This window comes from Silene latifolia, chromosome X (genome assembly GCF_048544455.1).
Source record: "Silene latifolia isolate original U9 population chromosome X, ASM4854445v1, whole genome shotgun sequence".
Taxonomy (NCBI): domain Eukaryota; kingdom Viridiplantae; phylum Streptophyta; class Magnoliopsida; order Caryophyllales; family Caryophyllaceae; genus Silene; species Silene latifolia.
The window spans coordinates 5,775,128-5,800,301 of record NC_133537.1 but is presented as its reverse complement, the minus strand read 5'-3'; the positions used below and the strand labels follow the sequence as shown (position 1 = coordinate 5,800,301).

Below are 25,174 nucleotides of genomic sequence, written 5' to 3'. Positions count from 1 at the left end.
ACTCCACGATCAAGCCATGTCGAACTTACTGATTCTCGGGTGCTAGTCATTTCAAGTCACTCTAGATTACTTTAGATTGTTTTAAATCAGATTATTTGGGGTCGAGTGATTTAAACTTTGTCAATCGTGCGTTTTAAACTGAGTCAAAAGTACGTGTAAAGTCTGTTCAGTTTGAACATTGAGCCATTTTTCCGTGTTACATAATTCAAGCATCGAGTTGGTCAGTTTTGTTGAGTTGAATGAAGCGGGTCAAATGGGCAAAGAATCACCCTTCCCTATCGATCCATACTAAAAATAATCAATCATAACCCGTATCAGAGATAACTCGATTAAAATACACCTAGCATTTACCGATAACAAGAACTCAAGAAATATACCAACACGCCCAATCCGACTTGATCTGAATCAGTTTAACCACAAATCAAGTCAAGTTCAGATCTGTAATTAGATTTTATCGGATCGAGTTTCGGTCGGTTCGAGTCGGGCCATCTATTACCACTTCCACGGTTCCACCTATCTCTCAAAGTCTCACTCGCAAATTGATTGCACCTTCCTCTTATCCTCTTATCACAAGTGAGCCTATATCATTTTGCCTTTCACTTAGACTTGATTCCCCTTCCATTCCCTGAACAACAGCAACAATGGCTTCCACTTCAACTGCACCACCATCACTAACCCTCTCTTCTTCCTTCCATTTCCACCAACAAAATCCCATCTTTTCACCTTCTTTCAAAACCCATTTACCTTTTACCCCTACTTCTACTCTCTCCCCTCTAATTTTCACCAAAAAAGGTGTCAACTTTGACACTTTAACTTCCAAGTTTGGTTCTTTTCATGTTGTTACTGCTGCCGTTGCGGCCGAAGCTGAGGTTGAAACTTCTGTTGATGATGAAGAAGAAGAAGGGACTGGTCGTGTTGCAACTGTTACTCGTTCTAAGCCTAAGACTGGCAAAGCTGCCTTGCCTTTAAAGCGAGACCGGGTATTTCTTATATACTCGCTCTGTCTCGATCATTTGTTTACCTTTTTTATTCTCTGTGACGGGTACTTTAATTAAATGAATGTTGGCTTATTGATTGATTTTAATTCTGGGTTTTATGTCAAATTTTGTTTCTTTCTATGTTTATTGCAGCAAAATTTTGAATTGGAAAGTATTGTTTATTAATTATTAATTTACGTGCTGCATTGTGGTTGTTCTTCATTTTCCAGTGGGAGTTAAAGATTACAATTGTTTGCCCTAGGAAAAAGCCAGAATAAAGCGAAATGAATTGTTAATCTGACTGTGTTTATTGTACTGAATGAAAGATTGAAGAGCAACAGTATCTGTATGATGCAATTCTCGACGCCAGTGGCGGATTTAGGGGGGCTAGCAGGAGATTGGAAATTTCGAATTTTTTAGCTAAAATTTTCAATTTTTTCCGAGGTTTACTCTGTAGCATTACCAGTTCGTCCCCGCTGAGATTTTTCGCCCTCCCTAAAGGGAAATCCTGGACTGCTCGACGCAATTGTCATTATGGGTCATTTTGAAACATAGTGTGTCATTCTAACAAAGAGCTTAGATTACCTACATCGGAACCCCTAGTCTGTATTAGGCACTTGAGACAGTGGATTATGACTCGTCTTCTTGTGCTGAATGAAGAGCAGCAATTGTTAGATGATGCAGTTCTCTACCCAATTTTCGTTATAGGGCGTTCAGAAGTAGCCTCTCTTTGTTTTGGTGTATAAATTCAGATGGGGATGGGTGTGGGACAGCCAATTCATTCCGGACTAGTATATATTTTGATGATTAGGTTAAACGCGGACTGAAGATAGTAAAGAGATATTCAATATTTTGTTTGTTGTTATGAATTATGATCCACATCAGGAATTCTAATTTATGCTTACTGAACTTGTCACCATATATTGGCAGACAAGGTCCAAGAGGTTCTTGGAAATTCAAAAGTTCCGAGAAATTAAACAAGAATATGACTTGAAGACAGCTATATCTTTGATGAAGCAGATGAGCAACACAAAGTTTGTAGAAACTGCAGAGGTTCATTTCCGTCTGAATATTGACCCTAAATACAATGACCAACAGCTAAGAGCAACTGTGAGTCTTCAGTCTTCTCAATAGGCTTCGTGTTCCTTCACTTTTGTCTAGCCTTTCTTCTGGTTGGAGTAGGGAGAAGCTGTTATTTATGCTAAAGGTATTCATTCCTATGTAGGTGAATTTGCCCAAGGGGACTGGACAAACAGTTAAAGTTGCTGTTCTAGCGCAAGGTAAGAATTTCAGTAATTTGTCCACGTGCTGGTTGAAGTAATCAACGCTATGTTTGTAATGGCTGTGTGTGACAATTTTTTTTTCTCTCCCTAGAAATTCTTCAGTGGATACTTCACATATCTTTACAGTTGGAAGTATTGTACTGCCGTCACCAATGTGTGTTGTCAACAACATATCAAGAGAGCAGAGGAAGAGTAGTTAGGTCTGAATAAGTTAGAAATAAAGCTAACTAGGAACATGTTCCTGACAAATCCTATAACCGCTAAAAAATTGCGAGGATAGGATTAAAATTGGCAATAGGTACCTTGCATAACTATGGAGTTTAGTCTCAAATAATCTGTTATTTGTTAAATATCAGCTGCCCGCATTTCACCTTTTGTAGCTATAGGCCTATAGCTATCAATTAGGATTAATTTCTGACAGTGTCTTATAGGATCCTTCCTGAAGCTAGTTTTATGGCTGCTCTTTACTCGAAAGAGAAGCCAAGTTGTATATCAGGATACATGAAGAATTCTTGACTTGTGCGCTAAAGGAACTGTGAACAAAAGTTTGTCCTTGAAGCTATTAATTTTGGATATACTAGTTTTGCTTAATATTTTCTGATTGTTGAATAAATTCCATGTGGTTAAGTCGATCGATAATAGTTCGAGTACTCATTATTCAATCATCCTGAGGCAAAGGAGGGGTTGAAGGGGTCACCTTCATGATTCTGACTTCAAATGCTATCAATTCTCAAAAATCCACATCCCTGACTTTCAACAGAACCAAAATGTCAAGCAAAGAAAGCCTGAACTGATTTGTTTTTCTGTTTTTCAATGATTCTCCGACTTCATAGATGCCACCTTAGTAAACGGCAAGCTGAAATTACTGTATGACATTACAATTGGAAATTTTCAAGATCAGATAAATAATCGTCTTCTTAAAGTAAAAGTGTAAGTTGAGTCTTGTGCGGTGTGTTTCTGCTAATAGACTCTTAAAAAAAATTATTTATCCAAAAATTGATATTTCAGGTGACAAGGTCGATGAGGCCAATGCTGCTGGAGCTGATATAGTTGGTGGTGAAGATTTGATAGAACAGATAAAGGGTGGATTTATGGACTTCGATAAATTGATTGCTACTCCAGACATGATGCCTAAGGTTAGCAAGGGAGTCTCCCATTATTTGCTTTCAACTTTTAAATCCTATTGCTTGTGCTATATACTATTGAACATTCAGTGATATTAGTGCAATATTTTCCCGAATAAGTTTTAGTACAAATGTTCAATCATTGAAGCGTGAACTCTGAGACCTTTAATATTGCTCCTGCTTGAAATTTTGATAGTTGGATGGATGATGTAAAGGAAGATAATGCTTGATCTTCTCATTGATTAGGAATTAGTTTAAATACAACTCTACCAAATATTACAAAGAGATATTCTAGGCTAATATATCGGAAACATATACAACATAATAAGTAACAAATAACTACCGAATAATTACATATATTCTATCACACCCCCGCAGTCGAAACGGGAGGATCACGGACATTGAGACTGTCTCGAAAATCATCGAAAAGAACTAAGGGAAGGCCTTTAGTGAAGATATCCGCAATTTGGAACCGGGATGGAATGTGACGAACACGAACCTCACCACGTTCCACCTTTTCTCGGACAAAATGTATATCCATTTCTATATGTTTAGTCCGTTGATGTTGCACTGGATTGGCCGATAGATAAATTGCGCTAACATTGTCGCAATAAACAAGAGTAGCCTTAGAGAGAGGAACCTGTAAATCAACAAGAAGGTTGCGCAACCAACATGATTCAGAGACCACATTAGCGACGCCTCGATACTCGGATTCAGCACTTGATCGAGATAAAGTTGGCTGCCGTTTAGACGCCCAAGAAATCAGATTGTCGCCCAAAAACACACAGTAGCCCGACGTAGAACGCCGTGTGTCGGGACACCCACCCCAATCAGCATCCGTATAAGCCGTGAGAGACTTAACAGAAGACGGTTTGATCCATAACCCACGAGCTGAAGTACCACGAATATACCGAATAACACGCTTAAGAGCATGCATATGAACATCCATAGGATTATGCATAAATAAGCAAACCTGTTGCACGGCATAGAAATGTCGGTGTGTAAAGGTGAGATACTTGCAAGGCACCAAAGAAGACGCGTCGTGACTGAAGGATCAAAGACAAGGAGTGGTGGAGGCAAAGACTAAGCTTGGACTTAGTGTCGACGGGAGTAGCACACGGCTTACATGACGACATGCCAGCCCGTTCAATAATCTCCTCGGCATACTTAGATTGAGACAGGAACATACCTTGGGAATGGTGAGTAACCGAAATACCCAGGAAATAATGAAGAGAGCCCAAATCTTTCATTGCAAACTCGGAATGTAAGCGACTCATAATGGTAGCACGTAGAGCTTCAGAAGAGCAAGTCAATATGATGTCATCAACATAGAGCAACAAATAAGCCATGTTATTACCTTGTCGAAGAACAAACAGGGAGTGATCAACTTTGCTATGAGTAAAGCCAAGAGTAGCGGCATAATCCGCAAAACGTTTGTACCAAGCACGAGGTGCTTGTTTGAGACCATATAGCGATTTCCGTAGTAAGCAAACATAGTCCGGGCGATTTTTATCACGATAACCAAGCGGTTGGTGCATGTACACAGTTTCATTAAGAGCTCCATGAAGGAAAGCGTTTTTAACATCTAGCTGATTAATAACCCATTTCTTCGATAAAGCAAGACATAAAACGGTACGAATAGTGGCCGGTTTGACCACTGGACTGAATGTCTCCCCGCAATCAACACCAACCTGCTGAGTTTTTCCGTCACCTACAAGACGAGCCTTATACCTCTCAAAAGAACCGTCAGCATTAAATTTATGACGAAATATCCACATAGACCGTATGACATTAACATTAGGAGGACGAGGAACTAACTCCCACGTCTCATTGTTAATTAGAGCGGTGTATTCATCATCCATGGCCATTTTCCAATTATGATCACGTATAGCTGACACAGGGTTGCGAGGTAATGGCGAGAGGGCAACAGTGTGGCTAAGATTGTGGGTCGTAGGTGGTTTCAGGTATTTAGGATTGGGTTTATAAATACCATGGTCACTACGAGTGGTAGGCTTGGAAAGGGGCGTACTGGTGTGGATATTTTGAGTAGCTGATGGTTCGGTTGCAGCGGGTGTGGGCTGTCGACGGTTATAAACCGTCACATTAGTAGGCCAAACACGGGTTGGGAAAGGGGGAGCAGTATTGGGCTGTGGTTGCAGAGACGTGGCAGGGGAACCAGGGGAGGACGAAGGAGTCGAGGTATGGGTTAAGTGATAACGAACATACGGAGAGAACCCATCATCCAAAAATTTATAAGTGTTTGAGTCGGGGCAATGAACCTTAGAGAAAGGAAAGCTGGACTCATGAAAGATAACATGACGACTAATGATAACTTTATTAGACGACATATCAAAACACCTATACCCTCTATGATTTGGTGGATAACCAAGAAAGACACAGGGACTAGAACGAGGTTGTAGTTTGTGGATTGTGGTAGAGGGGACCAGAGGGAAGCACAAACACCCAAAGACTCGCAGATGAGAGTAAGTCGGATGTCTATGAAATAACATGGACAGGGGAGTACGAAAGGCAATAACTTTACTCGGAAGAATGTTCGATAAATAAGTAGCCATTTCTAACGCATGATGCCAAAATTTTGCAGGGATAGACGCATGAAATAAAAGAGTGCGAACAATGTTATTGAGAGAACGAAGCTTGCGCTCAGCCTTACCATTTTGGGAAGACGTGTGCGGACAGGAGAGGCGAAAAACCAAACCATGATCCTCACAAAATTTTCGAAAAGGTCCATTGACAAATTCCGTTCCATTATCACATTGGATCGATTTTATTTTGCGTTCAAACTGAGTTTGGATGTAAGCATGAAATTTAACCAAGGTGGGATAAACATTTGATTTATTTGCAATTGGAAAGGTCCATAGGAAATTACTAAAATCATCTAAAATGATCAGATAATATTTATGACCGGATGAACTAAGAACTGGTGAAGTCCAAAGATCGCAATGCAAAATATCAAAAGGCAAAGAAGTATGCGTAATAGAATTAGCAAACGATAAACGAACATGTTTTCCTTTAGGACAAGAATGACAAAATGAAGGTTTTGAATTCAAATTACATTCAATAAAATTATTGCGCTTAAGAGAATGAAAAACCGGGTCCCCTGGGTGACCTAAACGATCATGCCAGAGAGACGGGGCAATGGCAGACAGCGCCGTGTTGGTACTGGACTCGATGGTTGACGGAGTGGAAATGGGATACAGATTGCCGCGACTATTACACCTCATCAGATGTGTCCCCGTCCGTAAGTCCTTCACACAAAAGCCAAATGGGTCAAATTCAACAGTGACCGAATTATCGGTTGTAAATTTTCGAACGGATATTAAGTTTTTGACTAACTTGGGTGCGTGTAAGATATTGTTAAGGACTAAAGGGGGATGGGGTTTGGGTAGTGTAGCAGTGCCGTAACCATTAACTGCCGTAACCATTAACTGGAATTGAATGACCATTTCCGACTATAATACCATGAGGAGCACTCGAATTAACAAAAGACGAGAGAGTACCTGAATTGGCGGTCATATGAGAGGTCGCGCCCGTATCCATGAACCAAGATGGGTCCGGTGGAGTGAGGCCGAGGGTAAGCATAGCAGCTTCAATATCAGTGTGACTTGGAATTGAGCCATCAGCAGCCACATGAGCTTGAGCAGGCCGTGGTCCAAGGATGCCTGGTTGAGGACGAGCCATGCTGGGTCGAAACCATGGAGCCGAGGGGTAAGGGCAGGGTGGATATCCCCAAGGAGAGGGTGGCCACCCCCACTGACCGTATCCAGGAGGGGTCCAGTGCTGACCAGAAACAGAGGGCAAGGATGTCAGCGCAGGGGCGGTCGAAGAAGCAGCTTGCTGTTTTTGGTTCTTCCCGCCTTTGTTCCCTCCATTTTTCTTCTTGCCTCCACGGTTGTTTTTGTTGTTGGTGGTGTTCGTTGGCGACTTAGCCCCGGATGTTCCACCGACTCCCCCTCCGTTTTGAACAAAGAGAGCAGTCGAGGAAGTAGTGGCAGCCTCCTTAGCAAAACCAGCCTCCTCTAGGGTTAACATAGAGCGAGCGCGGAAGAAAGGAGGCAACGGATCCTGTTGACGAATTATAGTACCAACGTGACGATAGGCATCAGTGAGACCGGATACCAATTGTAGAACCAACCGTGTCTCCGTAACCGGAGACCCAACATTCTTCAACTGATCAGCAAGTGATTTAAGACGCTGACAATACGCTGAGACGGAAGAGAAATCCGCCATGGCGATATGAGAAAACTCTTGTTCAAGGGTCACCGCCCTAGAGTTTTTGTTATCCTGGAAAATATCTTGAAGCCTTTTCCATGCTGCCATGGCCGTCGAGTCGGCTTCAACAATTGTCTCCAGGAGTTCAGTGGTGATAGTGGAATAAATCCATTGGAGAACCGTAGCATCGAGAGTTTCCCAGAGCTCTTTCTCTTCCTCGGTAGAAGGAGCCTTCGAGCCACCTTTCGGTTCAACAATATGGTGAAGCACGCGGTTGGATTTCGCGTGATTCGTGAAAAGGATCACCCAAAGTGGGTATTGATCGTTGTCCATGCCAAGTTCGACGGTGACATGGTGCTTGATGTTGTTCACGGCAAGGGCCGGATGGAAACCTGACTTGGTGTTCATTTGTGTGGAAGCGTCAGGGGCCATTGGTATGTCGTGAGGACTGAGATTAGAAAAGGAAGAAGAAAAGAGAAGAAGAGAAGCAAGCCGTGAAAGGAGACGGCGGCTAGGGTTGCGTGCGGAAGCGTTTTGAGGATTGTTTCCCTAGGAAGCTGATACCATAAAGGAAGATAATGCTTGATCTTCTCATTGATTAGGAATTAGTTTAAATACAACTCTACCAAATATTACAAAGAGATATTCTAGGCTAATATATCGGAAACATATACAACATAATAAGTAACAAATAACTACCGAATAATTACATATATTCTATCATGATGCAACTTAATCCCTAGCTACAACTTCCTGTTACATGCGTATATTCATGTGCGAGGATGATGGTCATTTTAATTTCGAGAGAAGATTTGTCATCAATGATGTGCATGTCAGCATGCGTTGTCCTTCCTAAGTCAGTTAACCCTAGAAGCTAGCAGTTCTTGTATGAGAGTATGCTCTTTTAGATTCTAAAGATATTATTAGAGCAGTTGCGAGAATTGTTGATGACAAATATTCCTGACTAATTTGGACTCGTTTTAACTTGTAACTACAGGTAGCCAGTCTAGGAAGAATATTAGGGCCACGAGGGCTTATGCCGAATCCAAAAGCTGGTACTGTCGCAACAAACATACGCCAGGTAAAACTAAATCATTTTCGACCAATGCAATTTGGGAGATCGTTTCCCTAGTTTATGTTCTGATTGGTACAGCATAAGCAAGAAGCGTCATTGTGGGTTTGCAGGCAATAGATGAATTCAAGAAAGGGAAGGTGGAGTACAGGGCTGATAAAACTGGAATCGTCCACATACCCTTCGGGAAAGTAAACTTTGAGGAAGATGATCTCCTAGCAAACCTGTTTGCTACAATTGTATGTATCTTCATTCTTCCTTCTTTCCACATGAATTTACCACGTGTACGATTCCATATTATTAGCATGTCTAATCTGTAATCACGGTTCCCCAGAAATCGGTGGAGGCTAATAAGCCATCAGGTGCAAAGGGAATATACTGGAAAAGCGCTCATATAAGCTCGTCGATGGGCCCGTCTGTTAAATTAAACATCAGGGAAATGCTCGATTTCAAACTTCAATCAAATGCGTAGTTAGCTGTCTGTAGATTTTGTTTTTCAACTTTTTGCTTAGGCTTCATGCTAAAAGTTGTGGCAGTTAAGTCATCGTGGTGTTACTGAACGCAGCCACTCGAGCAGGATGAAGAAAAGGAATTACTTGTAACATCGTCTTAAGCATTATATTATTGATCGCGACGTTTTACCTTAATACTGTATCAATACACGAATTTGTACGTAAGTTTATGAGGTAAGTAAATAGTACTCACTTCTTTTCTTAATTATTTCCACTTTCATCTTGCACTGTTTAAAATAAAAACTCAATATTTCAAGTTTTCAAGTTATGTATTTAATCGCATTTCTTAATGAAACAATAAGAATTACGGAGTATTTCGTTATTGGTGCATCCCATATGCTAAATATCATTATACTCCGCATTAAAGTATTAATCTAATTTTCTTTTCTTATTAAAAGGAAAAATTACATTCCGTAAGGATACAAATATCACCAATTTGAAATACGCTCTATCTGCGCATCAAAACTCAAGCTGTCCATTGTCATCTGGATTCCAGGGAAAAAATTACAGTAATAAATCGCAGCACACAAAATTCGGCCACCAAATCAGGACAGAAGTGAAATAGGCAAAATAGGCAAAATAAATCAGGAATTCTGACGCTAGCAAATCAGACGAGTTTGTTTGAGTATGTATGTACAATTGATTAATTACTAGGAAATCTGATATATTCAGCATTGAGTTCGACCCAAAAGCCTGTTGACAGAACTCCAAGACTCGCCATTGCTCCACACTGGATAAAAAAAAAACATAACAAAAAAAGATGTCATTAGCTCGGTCTGGTCAGTAAGGTAAAGTGAAGAAGGATAACTAGTGGTATCAACAAAAACAGCCTGCCCTACATTTAGCAGGTTCCTCAATCCAAGGTCCATTCATAATGTTCAGTATGCTGCATGCTTCGCTATAATCAAGGTCTGGCAGCAGTTTCGGTGTCAGCAAAAAGCACCTGTCAAGGCAACATAAATTCTTGTCAAACTAAAAACAGGGGATAACATTGTCGATTACATATCAAATTTCCAAGTACATCACGGTGAAACTTTACTAGTCTCTACCTGTGCGAGATTTAGATAACCTCTAATTCAACCCACATTCCCTCGACATAGGAAAGAAACATTCATGTGGGATAGTCGAACTTCCAATAAATAAATAAAAAAGTAAGACCTTAATCAATATTTTCTTACTGTGGCGTATTTGGTTGACTTGCAGCTGTGACTAACTGCTGAAACATCTTTCTCTCGTTGATAGGATCCATTCCTAGAAAAACATCAAGCCTAATTAAAAACAAGCAATTTTTTTTATTTTCTCTGAACAATTATCAAAATTCAAACAATTACCTTGATTAATTTCATCAACAACTCTAAATGGGCAATTCGTAAGATCTTGAAGAGAAACAAGGTACAGTATCGTCGAAACTGATCGCTCCTATAATATACAAAACAGGTCTGTAAGGACTAGGGCAGAGTCAATTAAATTCAGTAATAGCAGAAAGAACCGAATATCAGCAATACCCCTCCAGATTGATGATGAGCACTGAGTACTTGGAGTTGGCCAGCTTGCCTAAAAACACAAAAGCAACCAGATTCAAGAAACGGGGAGAAAATAAGCTCGTTTTTTGCACTATCAGGAATATTTTTTGAGCCATGCCATGTTAGCTTGACATAGTAAGCAAAGAAAATTCAGAAAAAGAGAGGCAAAGAAACAAAGCAGACCTCAGAACCTTAAATAAAAGGAAAGTAAAACATGTACTATAATGATTTGAAATGAGTTACCTGAACTTCACTTTAATAACTACACCGTATGCACCAAAATCCATGTCATGCTCATCTGCAACGATTAGTAGACTTGTCAGCCTATAAGACAGTAATACTTTTGTTACCAGTAAATGGTTTCGATTTTATAAACTGATCGACTTGAATACCTAATGATACTTCTCCAGCAACAGCCATTTGTTGGAAGTTACGGCTAAATGTTTCATTGATCTGTGCCACAAGACTCCTCAGTGCCGGAAGCCAACTAGCCTGTAATAACCATAACAATTTTTAAAAAACAGTGTTTGGAAAGACTAATCTAGGATTAGTAGGGCCAGTATAAATTGTGTTGACTCTCAAAAATCCAATTGCATACATAACAGTTCTAGTTCTCACCTTTAAGTTATCTATTTCAGTTAGACGAGTCATCAATTCCAGTTCCTCTTCTTGAAGTGTTTTTGTTAAAGATTCAATCTGAAAGTGCACAATAATTACTCAGAGAAAGAAACTCAAATAAGACAGCTGACGAAAAAAGTACATCCTCCGTCTTACCTTTTCCTGTCGTGCTTCATATTCCGCCAAGACATTTTTATTAAGAAGGCAAATGGAGCTAGCTTGCGCTAAATTATCCTGAATGGCAGCCTCAAGTTCCTCAATGGTAGTAGGCATCTGGCAGCAACAAACTGACCGGTGAGTAGATGTAGGAGAAACAGCTTTTCCTTAGCAAAGAATATTTAATGTTTTAAAATAGACATTAAAATCATAGCAGCAATTTCTCAAATCTCTCAATGTCAAAAGATAAATTGAAATAGATACTACAACCATAGCAGCAACTTCTCAAATCTCTCGATGCCAAAAGAACAATAATTGTTTCTTCTTTATTCTTACTTAAAAAGATCAAAACCTAAATAACTTTCAGACACCATTGGATTCTACCTGTTTTCCTTGAAGAGCAAACTTCCACTGTTAAATGTCGAAATTTGCTGGAGTTCAGACCAAGAAGATTCACACTTTAATTTTTAAGGACAAAATGTTAATATCCGAACACAAGGGAGCAGATAACAGAAATTAAACTGCAGCCTCAGGCTATCATGGACTGAAAACGCTCTTCATAAGACTGGAACCTTCAGTTATATTAAACGGAAAATATGTTCACGCACACCTAGGGGTGGCAATCGGGTCAGTCGGGTCGGGTTTGCGTCGGGTCGGGTCATATCGGGTTCGGGTCGCTATGGGGTCGGGTCAAATGATGTATTGGGTCGGGTCCGGTTACTTAATCGCATTACTACAATTTTTTGCCATTAAATTTAGTTTTTAACCTATTATTTGGTTTAATTACTTCATTACTAAGTCAAACATATCAATCTAAACACAAAATCACTTTCATTTTCATCAAAATTAAGCTTAATAATTGTCCGGTCATCAATTTAATCGGGTCAGCAGCGGGTCGGGTCAATATTGGGTCGGGTCTGTGTCTGGGTCGGGTTCGGGTCACTAATAATCGGGCCGCGCCGGGTCACGGGTTGGGTCGGTTTCGGGTCTCAATATTTTCGGGTTCGGGTCGGGTCAGACTTGGCAGCTCTACGCACACCCATGGTGGCAATCATGGCCCTAAGGAACATGGTGCGGAAAGAGATGAAAGATCTGGGTGAATTAAACCTAATATGATCTATTTTGTAGTAATACAACAATAATATTAACCCAATGCATCAATGGCTTCCGCAAATTGCGGGGTAAGTGGGTGTAGGAAGTAATAATATAGAAGGTAAATAGCTGATAGAAAATTGCTACATATAAGTTCTGACACTGCCAATTTTAACTAATAGATACCTCAAAAGTTTTGGCCAGATCACTCAAAACCTCAAATGCAAACAAACAAACAAACAAACTAAACAAATAAACAAGAAAACCCAACAAGGGCAAAATCCACCACCCAATCAAACAAACGGCAATTTAAACATTTGTACAAAATCACAATTGTTTAAACAAATGAAATCATTGCAGCACGAAGACAGCGAAAAGAGCAAGCAACACAGTAACAGTTGTTGAGTAGCCTTAAATGCAAAAAAAATCCACATGCGAGTCCATGCAACATAGGAGACCAACTTTGCTAGCACTAGAATAGCAATTTAGAGCAGTACATCTTTCACTCCATTAGTAATGAAAACAAAATAGAAAAACTTCTGACCCCCATAAATAAACATGAATTCTGATCAAACTGATACAACAGGGCTAGCACCACACATATCCATAGTTGATAGTTCCTACCCACTTTCTAACTCCCAAGCCTCGACCACTGATTAAAGACTAACCCACTGCTCCTTTCTAATACCACTCAACCTCAACCACAATTATGAGAAACAGCTCAATGGAGGAATAGATAACACGCATATGATCAACAGCAGCAGACTTCTCCGAAGATTGTCACAAGCGTTAATTCTTCCTATTACCTTTGTGTGCACAGGCCTCTTACATTCAGTGAACCATTAAATTTCCATGTGCCTTTAATATGTACGCTCAAAATAGATGGAAGTGATCTAGCGGAAGACGTCAAAAAAGATTTGCAACTCAAAAACATTAGAAGAATGAGCTTTTCAAAGTATAAAATTGGCATCTCCAGTTCAATAAACCGTAAAGAAGTGAATGTACATTTCATCCATCTCCCACTGAAGTTTTAGTATTAATCATTAAAAGGTGATAACCTTCCAGCCACCACTCATGATTTTATCACCGACACTATGAATAACAATTTGAACAAATGCCCACGGCAACGATAGTTTGATATAGTTAAACAAAGCTAAAATTTTTATGGATAAAAATATTTGAACAGAGCTAGCAGCAAAAGCATAGATGAGACACAGACTTCAAAATCTGTTCCATTTACACAAGAATGTGGACGGGAGAACATTGCACATGCACACATACCTCACGAAAAGCATTATGAATCTCTGGAGTGATTATCACGATAGATTCTGCATGATTCTTGGCATCTTGAAGCAGCTCCCTGCGGCGTTCAACTTCCTTGGTACCTAATTAGCAACTTAAAGAAGTCAAAATACTTTTCCAAAAGCTAGATTTCTAGTCATTTTAACAGCAAATAAGAAAAACTGGATCAAGCATATTGAGTACAAACAAGCAACTAATGGAAATACCGGGAAAACTTGAATGAAATGATGTTATATTCACTTCTTCTAACCCTCTGTAATACAAGCAACTAATGGAAATACACGGGAAAAGTTTCTAACCCTCTTTTTCAAAACTTCCAAATTTCTAAAAAAATTCAAAAAACGTACCTAGTGTAAAATGCCCAACTCCAGAAGATTTAGAAAATACTTGATGAAAATGGACAACATTTCTCTTAGTTAAAGAGGTGGAAGAGATAGAAGGTGACATTTCTGAAAGGTGGGATTTAAAAGATGGAAAGGAAGAAAAAGTAATGAACCTTGCTTTACCTTGCTAATCATTAAATTTCTGAGGGAAAATGTAAAATTGATAAAGAAGAAAAAGCATAAGAATTTTAAGAGATTCAATTAAAGTAGTCCAATGAAAGAAGGAAGAACACGGAGAAGAGAGGTTGGCGAAAAGAGCAGGGAAATAAAAATAATGATTTGGGGAGATATTTTGAATTTAACAGAAGTTATTTTCTTTTCACCAGAATGTTTATTAGGTAGGGTTTTGGATTCAAATTATTATAGAAGGTAGGTGTTTTTTAGTCAGGTAGGAGTTTTGAGAAAGCGGGTTACAAAAGGTAGGAGCTGTCATTTCCATAAGCTCCTCCTTCACAGGAGAATCATTGGCAAAGCAATTTAACTAACAAACAGAAACAGCTAAAATTAAAGAAAGAACAAAGAAGATCTAAAAAGGTAATGCCTCTTCCCCTACAAGAACTCAGACGACTCGGGCTAAGTCCATACTTTTCCATAAGTGATAGTTATAACTTAGAAGCAATCACAAAAAATTAAATAGTGACCACTATTACAGTTCTCTATCTTTATATGGGTTGAAAGCTATCACTTCTCAAGATCGAAATTAAAACAAAGACTGAAAGCGGAGATCAATAATAGCTTTGAGCTTAATCAGCAATATAGCACTCGTAAGTCCTCCATAAACAAGCACATTATATAAAAGAGGGTTCAATAAAAAATCACAGTCCTAAATTCTAAGTTTTAACAACATATATAGATATAGATTTTTCTTTCAATGTAAGGGATATCAGTTAGCCAAATCATTTAAATCTGTTGTACATGTCAAGGGCCACTTCTGTGAAATTATTAAGCAAATAACAGTTGGAAGTGTTTTTCCTGGTCGTTAAATATCAGCTAACACGTAGCATTCCATAATTGATAGAAAGATATTAAATTGGGCAAGGCATGGAAAAGATATCAAACATGAAAATCCATCACAGGCAATCCAGGAGCAAAGGCTAACAATAGTAGCTTACATTGCTCCAACTGCATGGTTGCTTGCATTGCCAATCTTTCTTGCTCCTTCACTTCTACTTCAGACTCTCGAATCTTAAGAAATTGCGATTGAATATATTAGGAGTCTAGAGGCATGCATATCAAATCAACAGAAAGTGGATGAATTTATCATAACTGTGCATGTAATTCAAGAAGCCAAATTGTTAAAATATCAGCTTAGGATCACAATTAGCATGGTGCTCCCAAGGGGAAAAAAAAAAAAAAAAAAAAAGGCAGCCCGGTGCACGATGGCGTCCCCGTTAAGCGAGGGTCCGGGGAAGGGTCCCACCACAAGGGTGTAATAGACTAATAGGGGCACGCCTTCCCTTGCCGTTTTGGCAAGAGGGTGCTCCCAAGAAAATAACCCAGAAAACATTTGGTTGCCTATTCCTACTGATCCCAAAACCTAGGTAGCTGATTCCAAAAGGGACAGTTGCCGGACTTGAATTAGGGACTTTAAGGAGGGATGTTGCAGGTTTGGGAAAAGGTTGTTGAGAGATTCTGATGCTTGAGGCGAATAGAAGCTGTTTCAATCAAGACCAAAGATGAGCATCGTGGTCTGGTGGTCTGCAGATGACAGCATAATAGACAGTTCCGCAATGACACAATACTTTCTGACATCATCTCCACCATTACAAGATGTTGGGTATAAGGTTTTGCTGTTCTTGATGATCATGTCAATCATGATCAAAAAAATTAGTTTGAGAAGCAAGATTTTTAGTTTGGAACAAAACAAGACCATAGAAGCAAATCAACATAGCAAGTGTTCAGAACTTCTACCCATAAGCTTACAGCCCATCACATTAGGAGAGTCAATTTTCACAATCCTAACTAATAAAAAGAGTTACCATAATCTGTTGTAATGAAGTTTACTTTTGCACTTATTTCCTGACAACATAATGTTGAAGTGGGGCAGCTAAGAATGATATTATCTGGAGAGCTAAAAATGTGGTATTGTGGTCATGCAAAGATACATGTAAATCATCAAAAGACCCCTCAAATTTATTATTTCGTCTCCCATGCTCTTCCTGGCAGATGATGACCAATATGTGATAAGCTTCACTAAAAAATTCAATAATAACTGAATAAGTACCTTCGCATCAATTTCAATAACAGACAGGTGTTTCTCAGCATGACTCCATTTGTGCGTAAGAGCTTCCATGAGCACATCCTGCAAAAGGCATTTGAGTCAGATTTACCATAAAAATGTCTTACAGCAAGAACATCAATAAACCTGCAAAAATCAGAAAACATAGCACAACCTTCATCTCAATTGCATTTCTAAGCCGCTGAACATTAAGATTTTCAGCTTGATCAGTAAGGTTAGCCATCTGACTATCAATATCACCCTCCTCTTCAAAGGATTTCAATCTAGCCATCTTTTGATCTAAAACATAGTAGAACACACAACACTGTCAAACACAAGTACGTGAGCAGAACAAAAAAAGCAGATTGCACGGAAAAGGGATGCCTACTGATGCGGTTTTCCAAATCTTTTCGCTTTCTCTTCTCATATTGCACTTTACTGACGATTTCCTCCTGCATTATTCAGCATCAACACAACACTTCAAAATATTCTGAGGAATAAATTTAGATACTTTCCGAATTTCACGATCCAAGCATACCCGCTGTTTGCGATACTTCGCAGCTTCATTTTCAATCTGGCTAAGATCAAACTGAAGTGATTTGCAATTTCCGTCAAGTTCATTGATTGTCTGTTCAAGCTCATGTTTCGTTGACCTTAGACTCTCAATTTCTGAATTATCTGTACCTGCAAGCACCACAGCTCATATTAGTCAAAACTATGGTCATAATGGCAGACTGGAAAGAAGAAATCGAAGCACACTCGAGTAGAACGTACTGCAAGAAAGAAGTCTGGATCTAGAAACAGGTTCCACACTAGCAGATACATGATGACCATATCTAGATCTAGACCAGTTATAGTGGTTAGATGGAGTCCAAAAATCATATATTCCCAGCTTTTGAACCTCATCTGCCCTCTTGTCGGTTTCCTCCGTGCCGATGAACTATGAAATTTTTGGAATATGTCAACAAATTGACTAGTATGACCTTTAAATGAAATCCAATAATAAGAACGATAACTATCATAATTTCTCAGCATCTACGTGTAAAATACAAAATTCGGAATATTCAATTAGGAGGGGAGTCCGCATACAGAATGATCAAGTCCACATTGACTAATCAGAACCTCCTTGACAGCAGCAGGAGCGTCAAAGACTTCGTCAAGCCGAGCATTTATCCCAAGCTCACGCATCTGCAAATTAAAGCAAAAATAAGAAAAAATAGACAGAGACCATAGGCATCTCAATACAGAGAAAAAAACATGGTCCCCAAAGTATATACCTCCTCGGAAATCTGCGTGGGGCCTTTATGATAATGGTCTCCACTCGGCGCATAGTTCAGAATTGGGACGTCAAAGGATTTCATGTTTCTCACCAAAAAGTCCCGGTCCTCTGGATCTTGAGTGATGAAAGACTAACATTTACAACCAAGGCAAGATTAGATGGACTATCTAGTATAATACACCTTTAAAACAGATACAATTATGCAAATGAGCCCAGCAAATTAATTAAAAACTAAAATCAACATACATATGGCCTTGCTTAACAGTTACAATTTACAATCTAAACGTATGAATAGTAGGGCTTGATAATTTATCTAACAACCCCCACCCCCACCCACTTTCAGATTTATATCAGTGAGGAAATTGATAAATTTCCAACCACGAGCATAAAAAAGATGCATTTAGTAAATAAGTATGAGATAGTGCTCAAATGAGCAAGGAAACTTAGCACTGTCAACAAACTAAGAGCATGTACACAGATAGTCTATCAATCATTTATTGACATTTACCAAGAGACGTCAATTTAGAGAACGCCTTCATCAGTAAGAGCACGCAAAAGTACTTTAGCTAGGGAAATGTGAAAAGAGATAAAAACAATCAGAGAAGCCTACCTTCCAAATGTAAAGTGGAACATGACCTTCTAAGTAGCCAGCATGAGATTGAACCTTCACAGCAACCTAAAAAATTGCACAGTGCAGCAGGAAACTAATCATCTCAATTTACTTTAAACGTCAGAAGTAATAGTTTTCACTGAACTCGAAAATAAATTCAATTCAATAAACAACATAGCTTTTATGCACTTAATTAAACAAAACAACAAAACAGAATTATATGGATGGTGACAACAAAAGATGCCAACAGTTAAATCATAAGACAATCAATACCTGAATATTAACATCAAACATTAGAGAATATCATGTAGGTGAGTAGGTCACTGTTAAAACAATCAAGATACTGAAATTACAGAAGAAGTTGATCATGTCATAATACCTCCAGCAAAACAGGTCCATAAACCTCTCTTTTAAACTCCTTACGATGTTCACAGCACCATCTGTAAGCATCACCTATCTTATCTGCCCCAGTTTTTTTCAACTCAGACAGGAGCTGATGCTTCCTATTTTGCATCTCTTTTAATCTGCAAGTATTGCCCAATTTTTCAACAAGTAATAGAGAATATCATTAAGGCGTGACACCTAAGTATTGCTTAATTGAGATTGAAGATATAATAACAATTACAAAAAAAAAAAAAAAAAAAAAAAAAAAAAGTCTGAGTACCTGTTGGACACATGTTCCAGCTTATTTCTGTTTTGAGTTAAAATTTTAACTTTTTCCATTCTTTGCTGCCCGATTTGTCTCGCATTGCCTTCAAGTTCTACAATTTCTTCCCCTAGCCGTTCCTAGAATACATCCAATAAAAATACTAAAAAAACTACACACATAATTCAGTAAGCATAATATCATATAATAAAAAGAAAAAGGGGAAGTGTTAATAGACCTAAATTTTCATCTAATTACTCCACTAACAGCTTTGTTGCAATGGTTGAGACTTAAACTGGAAGAAAAATTAACTAATTAAAAAGAATATAAGGATACAGGTAACATACAAGCTCTTCCCTTGGGGGTTCATAGGGTGGCAAGTTTGCCAATTCATGCTCAGAAGTAGCAAGATCCTCCCTAGCTTTTAAAATCCGTTGTCGACGAGATTCTCCTTGCCTCTTTAATTCTTCCATTTCTTTGTATTTCCCAGTAACTTTAACACCCTATAAACGCACATCCGAAGAGAGTGCAAGAAAGATGATAATAAGTTATACAAGTAATAAACAAGGCTTGATAGGAAAAGAACAGAAAAAAAAAATGACAGAGACAACAGTAGTTAACTAACCAACTGATTTTCAGTGTCCTGAAGTTCTCTTCGCCTCCGCGCATTATTAATTAATTTGCTGTTTACAGCTTTGCACTTTGAGTCCAGCAGTGCCTTTTCTTTTTTCTGCTTCCTGAAATTGATTAACTGGAGCTTTAGAAGGAAAATTCCAGATAGTCCTGAATGAGAGGTTCATTAGATAAATTCACAAATGGAAGGTGTCCGGGGGAAAAGAATTATAATCTTACATTACAAACCCTCATTGAAAATTACAGCAGCACTAACACTAATGAAATACTTCCAACATGACAATGCTGACACTGTGACTCTTATACATCCACGTATCCAACTATATATCAAGTCAAAGAGTTCATAATGAAGATCACCGCAGGGCAGAAAAATTGCACTTAACTAAAGAAAACATACTAAAGCAAAACCAAAGGAGCAATAATAACCGACTAAACAAAATACACTTCTTGTAAGGAGATCGCCATTTCATTGAGTTATTTTGGACATATCTCAGTATTATCTCCGCAATTCCTCCGCCAAGGAGAAGAATGCATGTTACAGAACAAGTATTAGTGATGATTACAGCTTCATCCAAAAAAACTTTAATGAAAACATGATATAGCAGTCTTCCAATAGATTCTTACGAACTAGAAATATTGATGGATATATATCACATAACTAAAGCTTCAAAGGAATAAGTGTGCACACTTTATTTCTATGATCTGCAAAACGCTGTGGATCATAGTAGCATAAATGTGCTGAGCACAGTTTTGTAACTTATAGCCAAGAATACATACTGAATAGGTTCTTGAAGATCGCTCAATATCGTAGCAGCTGCATCGAATTTTGTCTTAGCATCAGCCTCTTGCTTCTTAGCTTCCAAGTAATCAGCTTTCCTCAAATCATACTTTAACCATGGTAATTTCTTCTTCATTAAATCAACCTGCAAGTAATTAAAAAAAAACAAGGATATGTCACTGAGGACATGGCTTGTATACCCAGTCTGCAGCATAAGTTAGAAGATAAGAACCTGAGCTAAAAGATCCTCTCTCTCACGAACGCGCTCAACTTCCCGTTCCTGTTCAGCATGTTGATCCTTAAGCTGATTTAATGTTCCTTTCTTGGAGTCAACAGTCTGGAACAGATCAATAACACATGAACACAAAAGATAAAACTGACGATAATGTATAAAACAGAACAAAATGAAAGAAGATAAAATGAAACATTAGAGCAGTATCTCACTCTTTGAAGTGTCCCCAACTGACTGCTCTTTTCTATAAGATCCTTATGTTGCTTTGGCAGTTGAGGATCACCAATAGCATTTTCTGTTGCACGTAGCAGGTCAATAGGACTTAGCTTCGCAAACTCGCACACTTTGTCTTGTGGAAGAAACTGAAGGATTCTCCCCAGCCACGAGTGGAAAAAAAAGCCAATAAACAGAAGCTCACATCAAAATACGGATGAGATGAAAAACGGTAAAGTGAAATAACTAACAGTGAAACACAAAATATCAGTGAAGGAAGACCAGTACAATAGCATCTTATGAAAGTTCATGCTTATCGCCAAATAGACTAGAGACAAAATGTAATAGACTACCACTTTCTAACACCACCTACGGGGCCATGGGTAAAACAATTCATTGACAGGGGCTATCTTATGCATGAGTCACGCTGACAAGAAATTTTCAGCTTCTGGATCAATGTTTAAGGTCATGACTAGCATTTCAATCTTAATTAGATAGAACCTTCAAGGGCTTTAAAACAAAAAAAATGGCTATTAACTCGATGAAATGTCATCTAGTTGCTGTTTGGAGTTTCTAAGTTGCATTCCTGTGAAGGATATGGCCAGGTCTGTAAATCAGATACAGGAAGAATTTCTAAGGTGAACGAGTGTTTAGTGTTAGAACATGCAAACGGGTCCGGCCACACCCAAACGGAGGAGAGACGGAACACTTGACAACACAAGGGAGGTTCCATCCTAAAACCACTTGGCAATAGGAGGAGTAGCCCCTTTGTTATAAAGTGGGACAATCTCTCTTTCTTCTACAATGTGGGGCACTCACATGTGAGTAGAGCTTTATATTCTAACATTTAGACACCAATACCTTATTATCATGAGTGTTTAGATACCAATAAGCATACAAACTTGTTATCATGAGCAATAATTTTTCAGCGCAAAACAAACGTACCTGTGTTAAATTATTGACTTGAATATTGAATCTTTGAACAACTTCAACCACGTCTTTCTTTGTTGACATTTTTCCTATAACAAAAAAAAAACAATGTATCAGAGTTCACATTTCAGAACCAGTAAGATAAAAACAGGACGGGAGGCGAAACATATCCCTATGCTTTATACAGAGCGAATATAAATAAAGATGATATGACGATAATTGGTTCTTCCCAAATGTATACCAAATATGTACTTGAATACACAGAAGTACTTCTTGGCCTTCTAAAACTATACCAAGTACAGAACCTCATGGTTTAAATCAAATCTAAAACAAGAAAATTAAAAATACAGAAAGAGAGAGGGAGAGGGAGTAGCCTAATGTCACAAAATGATTGTTTTCACGCTAAGAGTAACCCCTGCGCCACCTCAGTGGCAGTCCCATCACAAGTTATGTCAGAAAAGAAAAAAATCCCAAATGCTCAGTAATGTCTTAGTTGCACTCAGCTAAAACGCTGATAAGGCGGGCTAACAACCTGGGTGTTAGGGGAAGATTGCTTTATTAAGGAAAGCATGAAGTATTACAAAGGAGAGCTTTTACGCGGCTTTCGACAATACTTTTGTGTGTTTCTGTATACACTATGTAGACCCAGCTCTCTAAAGTATTATGTATGTTACAAGCTTAAGACAGTCCCTTTCAGATTAAACAACCTATATGGTACGAGAATTTACATAACAATAATTGACAATCATTATAAAACAACCTAAACCGGTTATAGTCTTATAGAAGCTTGTGTGTGCAACATATCGCGAGAAACACTCAAACCTTACCATTTAATAACTAATGACCGTAGGTAAAAACACAAGTACACAAAGAAACTAGCTTGAAAGCATACCATTCAATAACCACTCCGACTTGTTGCTTGTATCAATTTTACGCGTAATGCTGATTTGATCATCACTAGTATCACCTCTCAATGTAATCTTGACATACCCCGAATCCTCACCTCGTTTCACAAAAGCACCAACACTTCCCGCTCTTCCGAGTATCTACAACAACGACAAAACTTTAATCCTAAAATGATTTGGGGTCGGCCAACATGAGATCACGCGGCCAATGTAAATTATACAAACCTGAGGATCACCACCTAGACCAAGAGCGATAGAACAAACAATAGAGCTCTTCCCTGATCCATTAGGACCAATCACAAGATTTAACCGCGAACCCGGTTTGCATTTCAAGTGATTAAATGTCATAAAATTGTGAAGCTCTATCTCAATTATATTTCCAGGCAAATAATCATCTTCCCCTCTGTACATAACCAAATTTCATAAAATCCAAACGTGAATTATGCATTACACGCAAATTAAAAATCTCAAATAATTCAAAGTACAGTAAAGATACAAAATTTCGAAATTAATCAAACCCTAAAAATAAAAGAGAGGAAGAAATTGGTGCAAACCTGTTGATTTTGGGGCGTTTTGCACGTCTTTCCTCCATAGGGGAAGGGTGATTAATTAATTATCGTCGTCTAATTGGATTGAACATGAAATGGGTGGAACCCTAATCGACGAGAAGCATGGAAAATTTGGGGGAAAATTAAAAAGGGTTTATGATGCTTGTGAAATACGAGAGAGATATGGAGGAGTGAAGAGGGGACCCACTAATTTGGCGCCAAAATGATTAAAGGATTAACTCCACTACTTGTATACTTGTACTAAAATCGGTCAAATCACCTTTAGCAAGGTATTTTAGGTATCTGATTTGGTAAAAGCAGTTTATTTAATTAAAATTAGTATAGACCCCGTGCTACAGCACGGTAATTTTTAGATGTAATTGCTAGATATGTTTGCATTTAAAGTATTAGATTCAACTCATTTTCAGTTTCTTGGGGATCATATTGATAAAATTTTACTATTAAAATAAATAAAATAGGAAAGGCGACACTTTTAATCCGAATAAATTAATGAATTTTACTTGAATTACTTTGTCAACTTTATTCAAAAAATAAATATTATATTATTATATTCATTAAAGACATAAATCTCGTGAGATTTATATCATCAGATCAAATATGTACTAACAAATGAAGGATGATAATTATGGAGATGATTGCATAATAATTTTAGTGCATAATTATGGAGATTGTCTAATAATACCCTAGATTATCATGATATAGTGGGATGTAGGTTTAACTACAATTTAGTGGGCTGTTATCCATTCTCATTCCCATTCCCAATGATTTAATATCCAAATAAATAGGCCCATATGAGGATTATGCAATTTAGGCGGAAAAACTATTACGAGTTTTATTTTCTTAGTAGTAAGGGGGATTGATATGTTGTAAAGATTGCATAATATATTAGGGGTAAATGATATGATGTTATTTTTTCGGATTTTATCTCTGATGAATTGATATGAGATATTGTATATTAGGGGTAATTTATTGTGATTCGAGATATTGTGACTTGAGATTTTCGAAATAATATTGTTAGCATTGCATAATTTGTGGGGCAAATTATAATTTGTTTCCATATAGGATTGTATAATTAGAAAATTCAAATCATAATTTATTTTCATGTATAAGATTACAAGAATTATCACGTTAGAATTTTAGTAATGATGTCTGCAAAATCAATTAGTTTAAGTCGATGGGCCCAACTTAACGTCTTTGTCTTTGTTTACAAAATCCATAAAACAGGCCCATCAAAGTGGAAAAACACTTAGGCGGGAAAATACTAAGAGAATTTTATTCTCTTAGTAGTAGGGGGATTTAAATTTTAGGTTTTTTTTTTTTTTGTAATAGTTTGGCAATTAGCTTATTTAACCAAATGCTAGATTTCAGGTACCTGATTTGGTTTGATTTTCCGTTTTTACCCTTTAAATCTATACTATTAAATAATATTAATCATATCATTTTACGTTATTTTATCAAAATCAGTTATCTTTTCAGTTAGTTTGCCAAATATTTTTTTATATAAATAGCTACCTTATCAGCTCCTAATTTTCAGCTATCTTATGAGTTAACTTTTCAAGTTTCAATTAACTTTTCAGTTTCCAGCTACATTTTCAAGTTTTATCTACATTTTCAGTTAATTTTATCAAACAAAACCTAGGTCGGGTAGGGTCATAGGAATGTCAATGGAATGGGTACAAAATTTTCAAAATATTTGCTCAATTTGAATTATTTATTTAATTCTTTTTGTTAAGAGAGACGGAGTAATAAATATTTTAATCAAAGAAATCAAATTTCTAGGGCGAACGAAATAAGACATTGCTTGTACTGGGTATTATATTGCCATGGTAAATCGGGTTGGAATGTTGGATGGGTCGATAGGCGGAAATGAGGATAAGAAGAGCTCAAAA

The 25,174-nt window shown here is 38.0% G+C and overlaps 2 protein-coding genes across 2 annotated transcripts; one reads left to right on the top strand and one right to left on the bottom strand.

Moving 5' to 3' along the window:
- Nucleotides 1-522: 522 nt before the first annotated feature.
- Nucleotides 523-9,403, top strand: LOC141622503 (large ribosomal subunit protein uL1c-like). Its single transcript, XM_074438543.1, has 7 exons — nt 523-980; nt 1,908-2,087; nt 2,203-2,257; nt 3,269-3,396; nt 8,612-8,695; nt 8,800-8,925; nt 9,021-9,403. Exons 1-7 carry the CDS (start codon nt 642-644, stop codon nt 9,156-9,158), a joined length of 1,050 nt encoding a protein of 349 aa, XP_074294644.1. The 5' UTR covers nt 523-641; the 3' UTR covers nt 9,159-9,403.
- A 156-nt stretch (nt 9,404-9,559) lies between these two features.
- LOC141622502 (structural maintenance of chromosomes protein 5-like) lies at nt 9,560-23,545 on the bottom strand. Its single transcript, XM_074438542.1, has 30 exons — nt 23,271-23,545; nt 22,942-23,119; nt 22,704-22,857; nt 21,827-21,900; nt 20,881-21,030; nt 20,669-20,773; nt 20,436-20,581; nt 19,651-19,762; nt 19,373-19,528; nt 19,044-19,165; nt 18,759-18,903; nt 18,380-18,445; nt 17,768-17,899; nt 17,580-17,678; nt 17,265-17,430; nt 17,029-17,174; nt 16,879-16,942; nt 16,666-16,790; nt 16,497-16,574; nt 15,385-15,457; nt 13,869-13,972; nt 11,496-11,612; nt 11,340-11,417; nt 11,114-11,213; nt 10,965-11,019; nt 10,704-10,752; nt 10,530-10,617; nt 10,377-10,449; nt 10,038-10,141; nt 9,560-9,928 (listed from the first exon to the last, which is right to left on the bottom strand). The coding sequence occupies exons 1-30, from the start codon at nt 23,306-23,308 to the stop codon at nt 9,867-9,869; spliced, it is 3,159 nt and encodes a 1,052-aa protein (XP_074294643.1). The 5' UTR covers nt 23,309-23,545; the 3' UTR covers nt 9,560-9,866.
- Between the last annotated feature and the right edge of the window lie 1,629 nt (nt 23,546-25,174).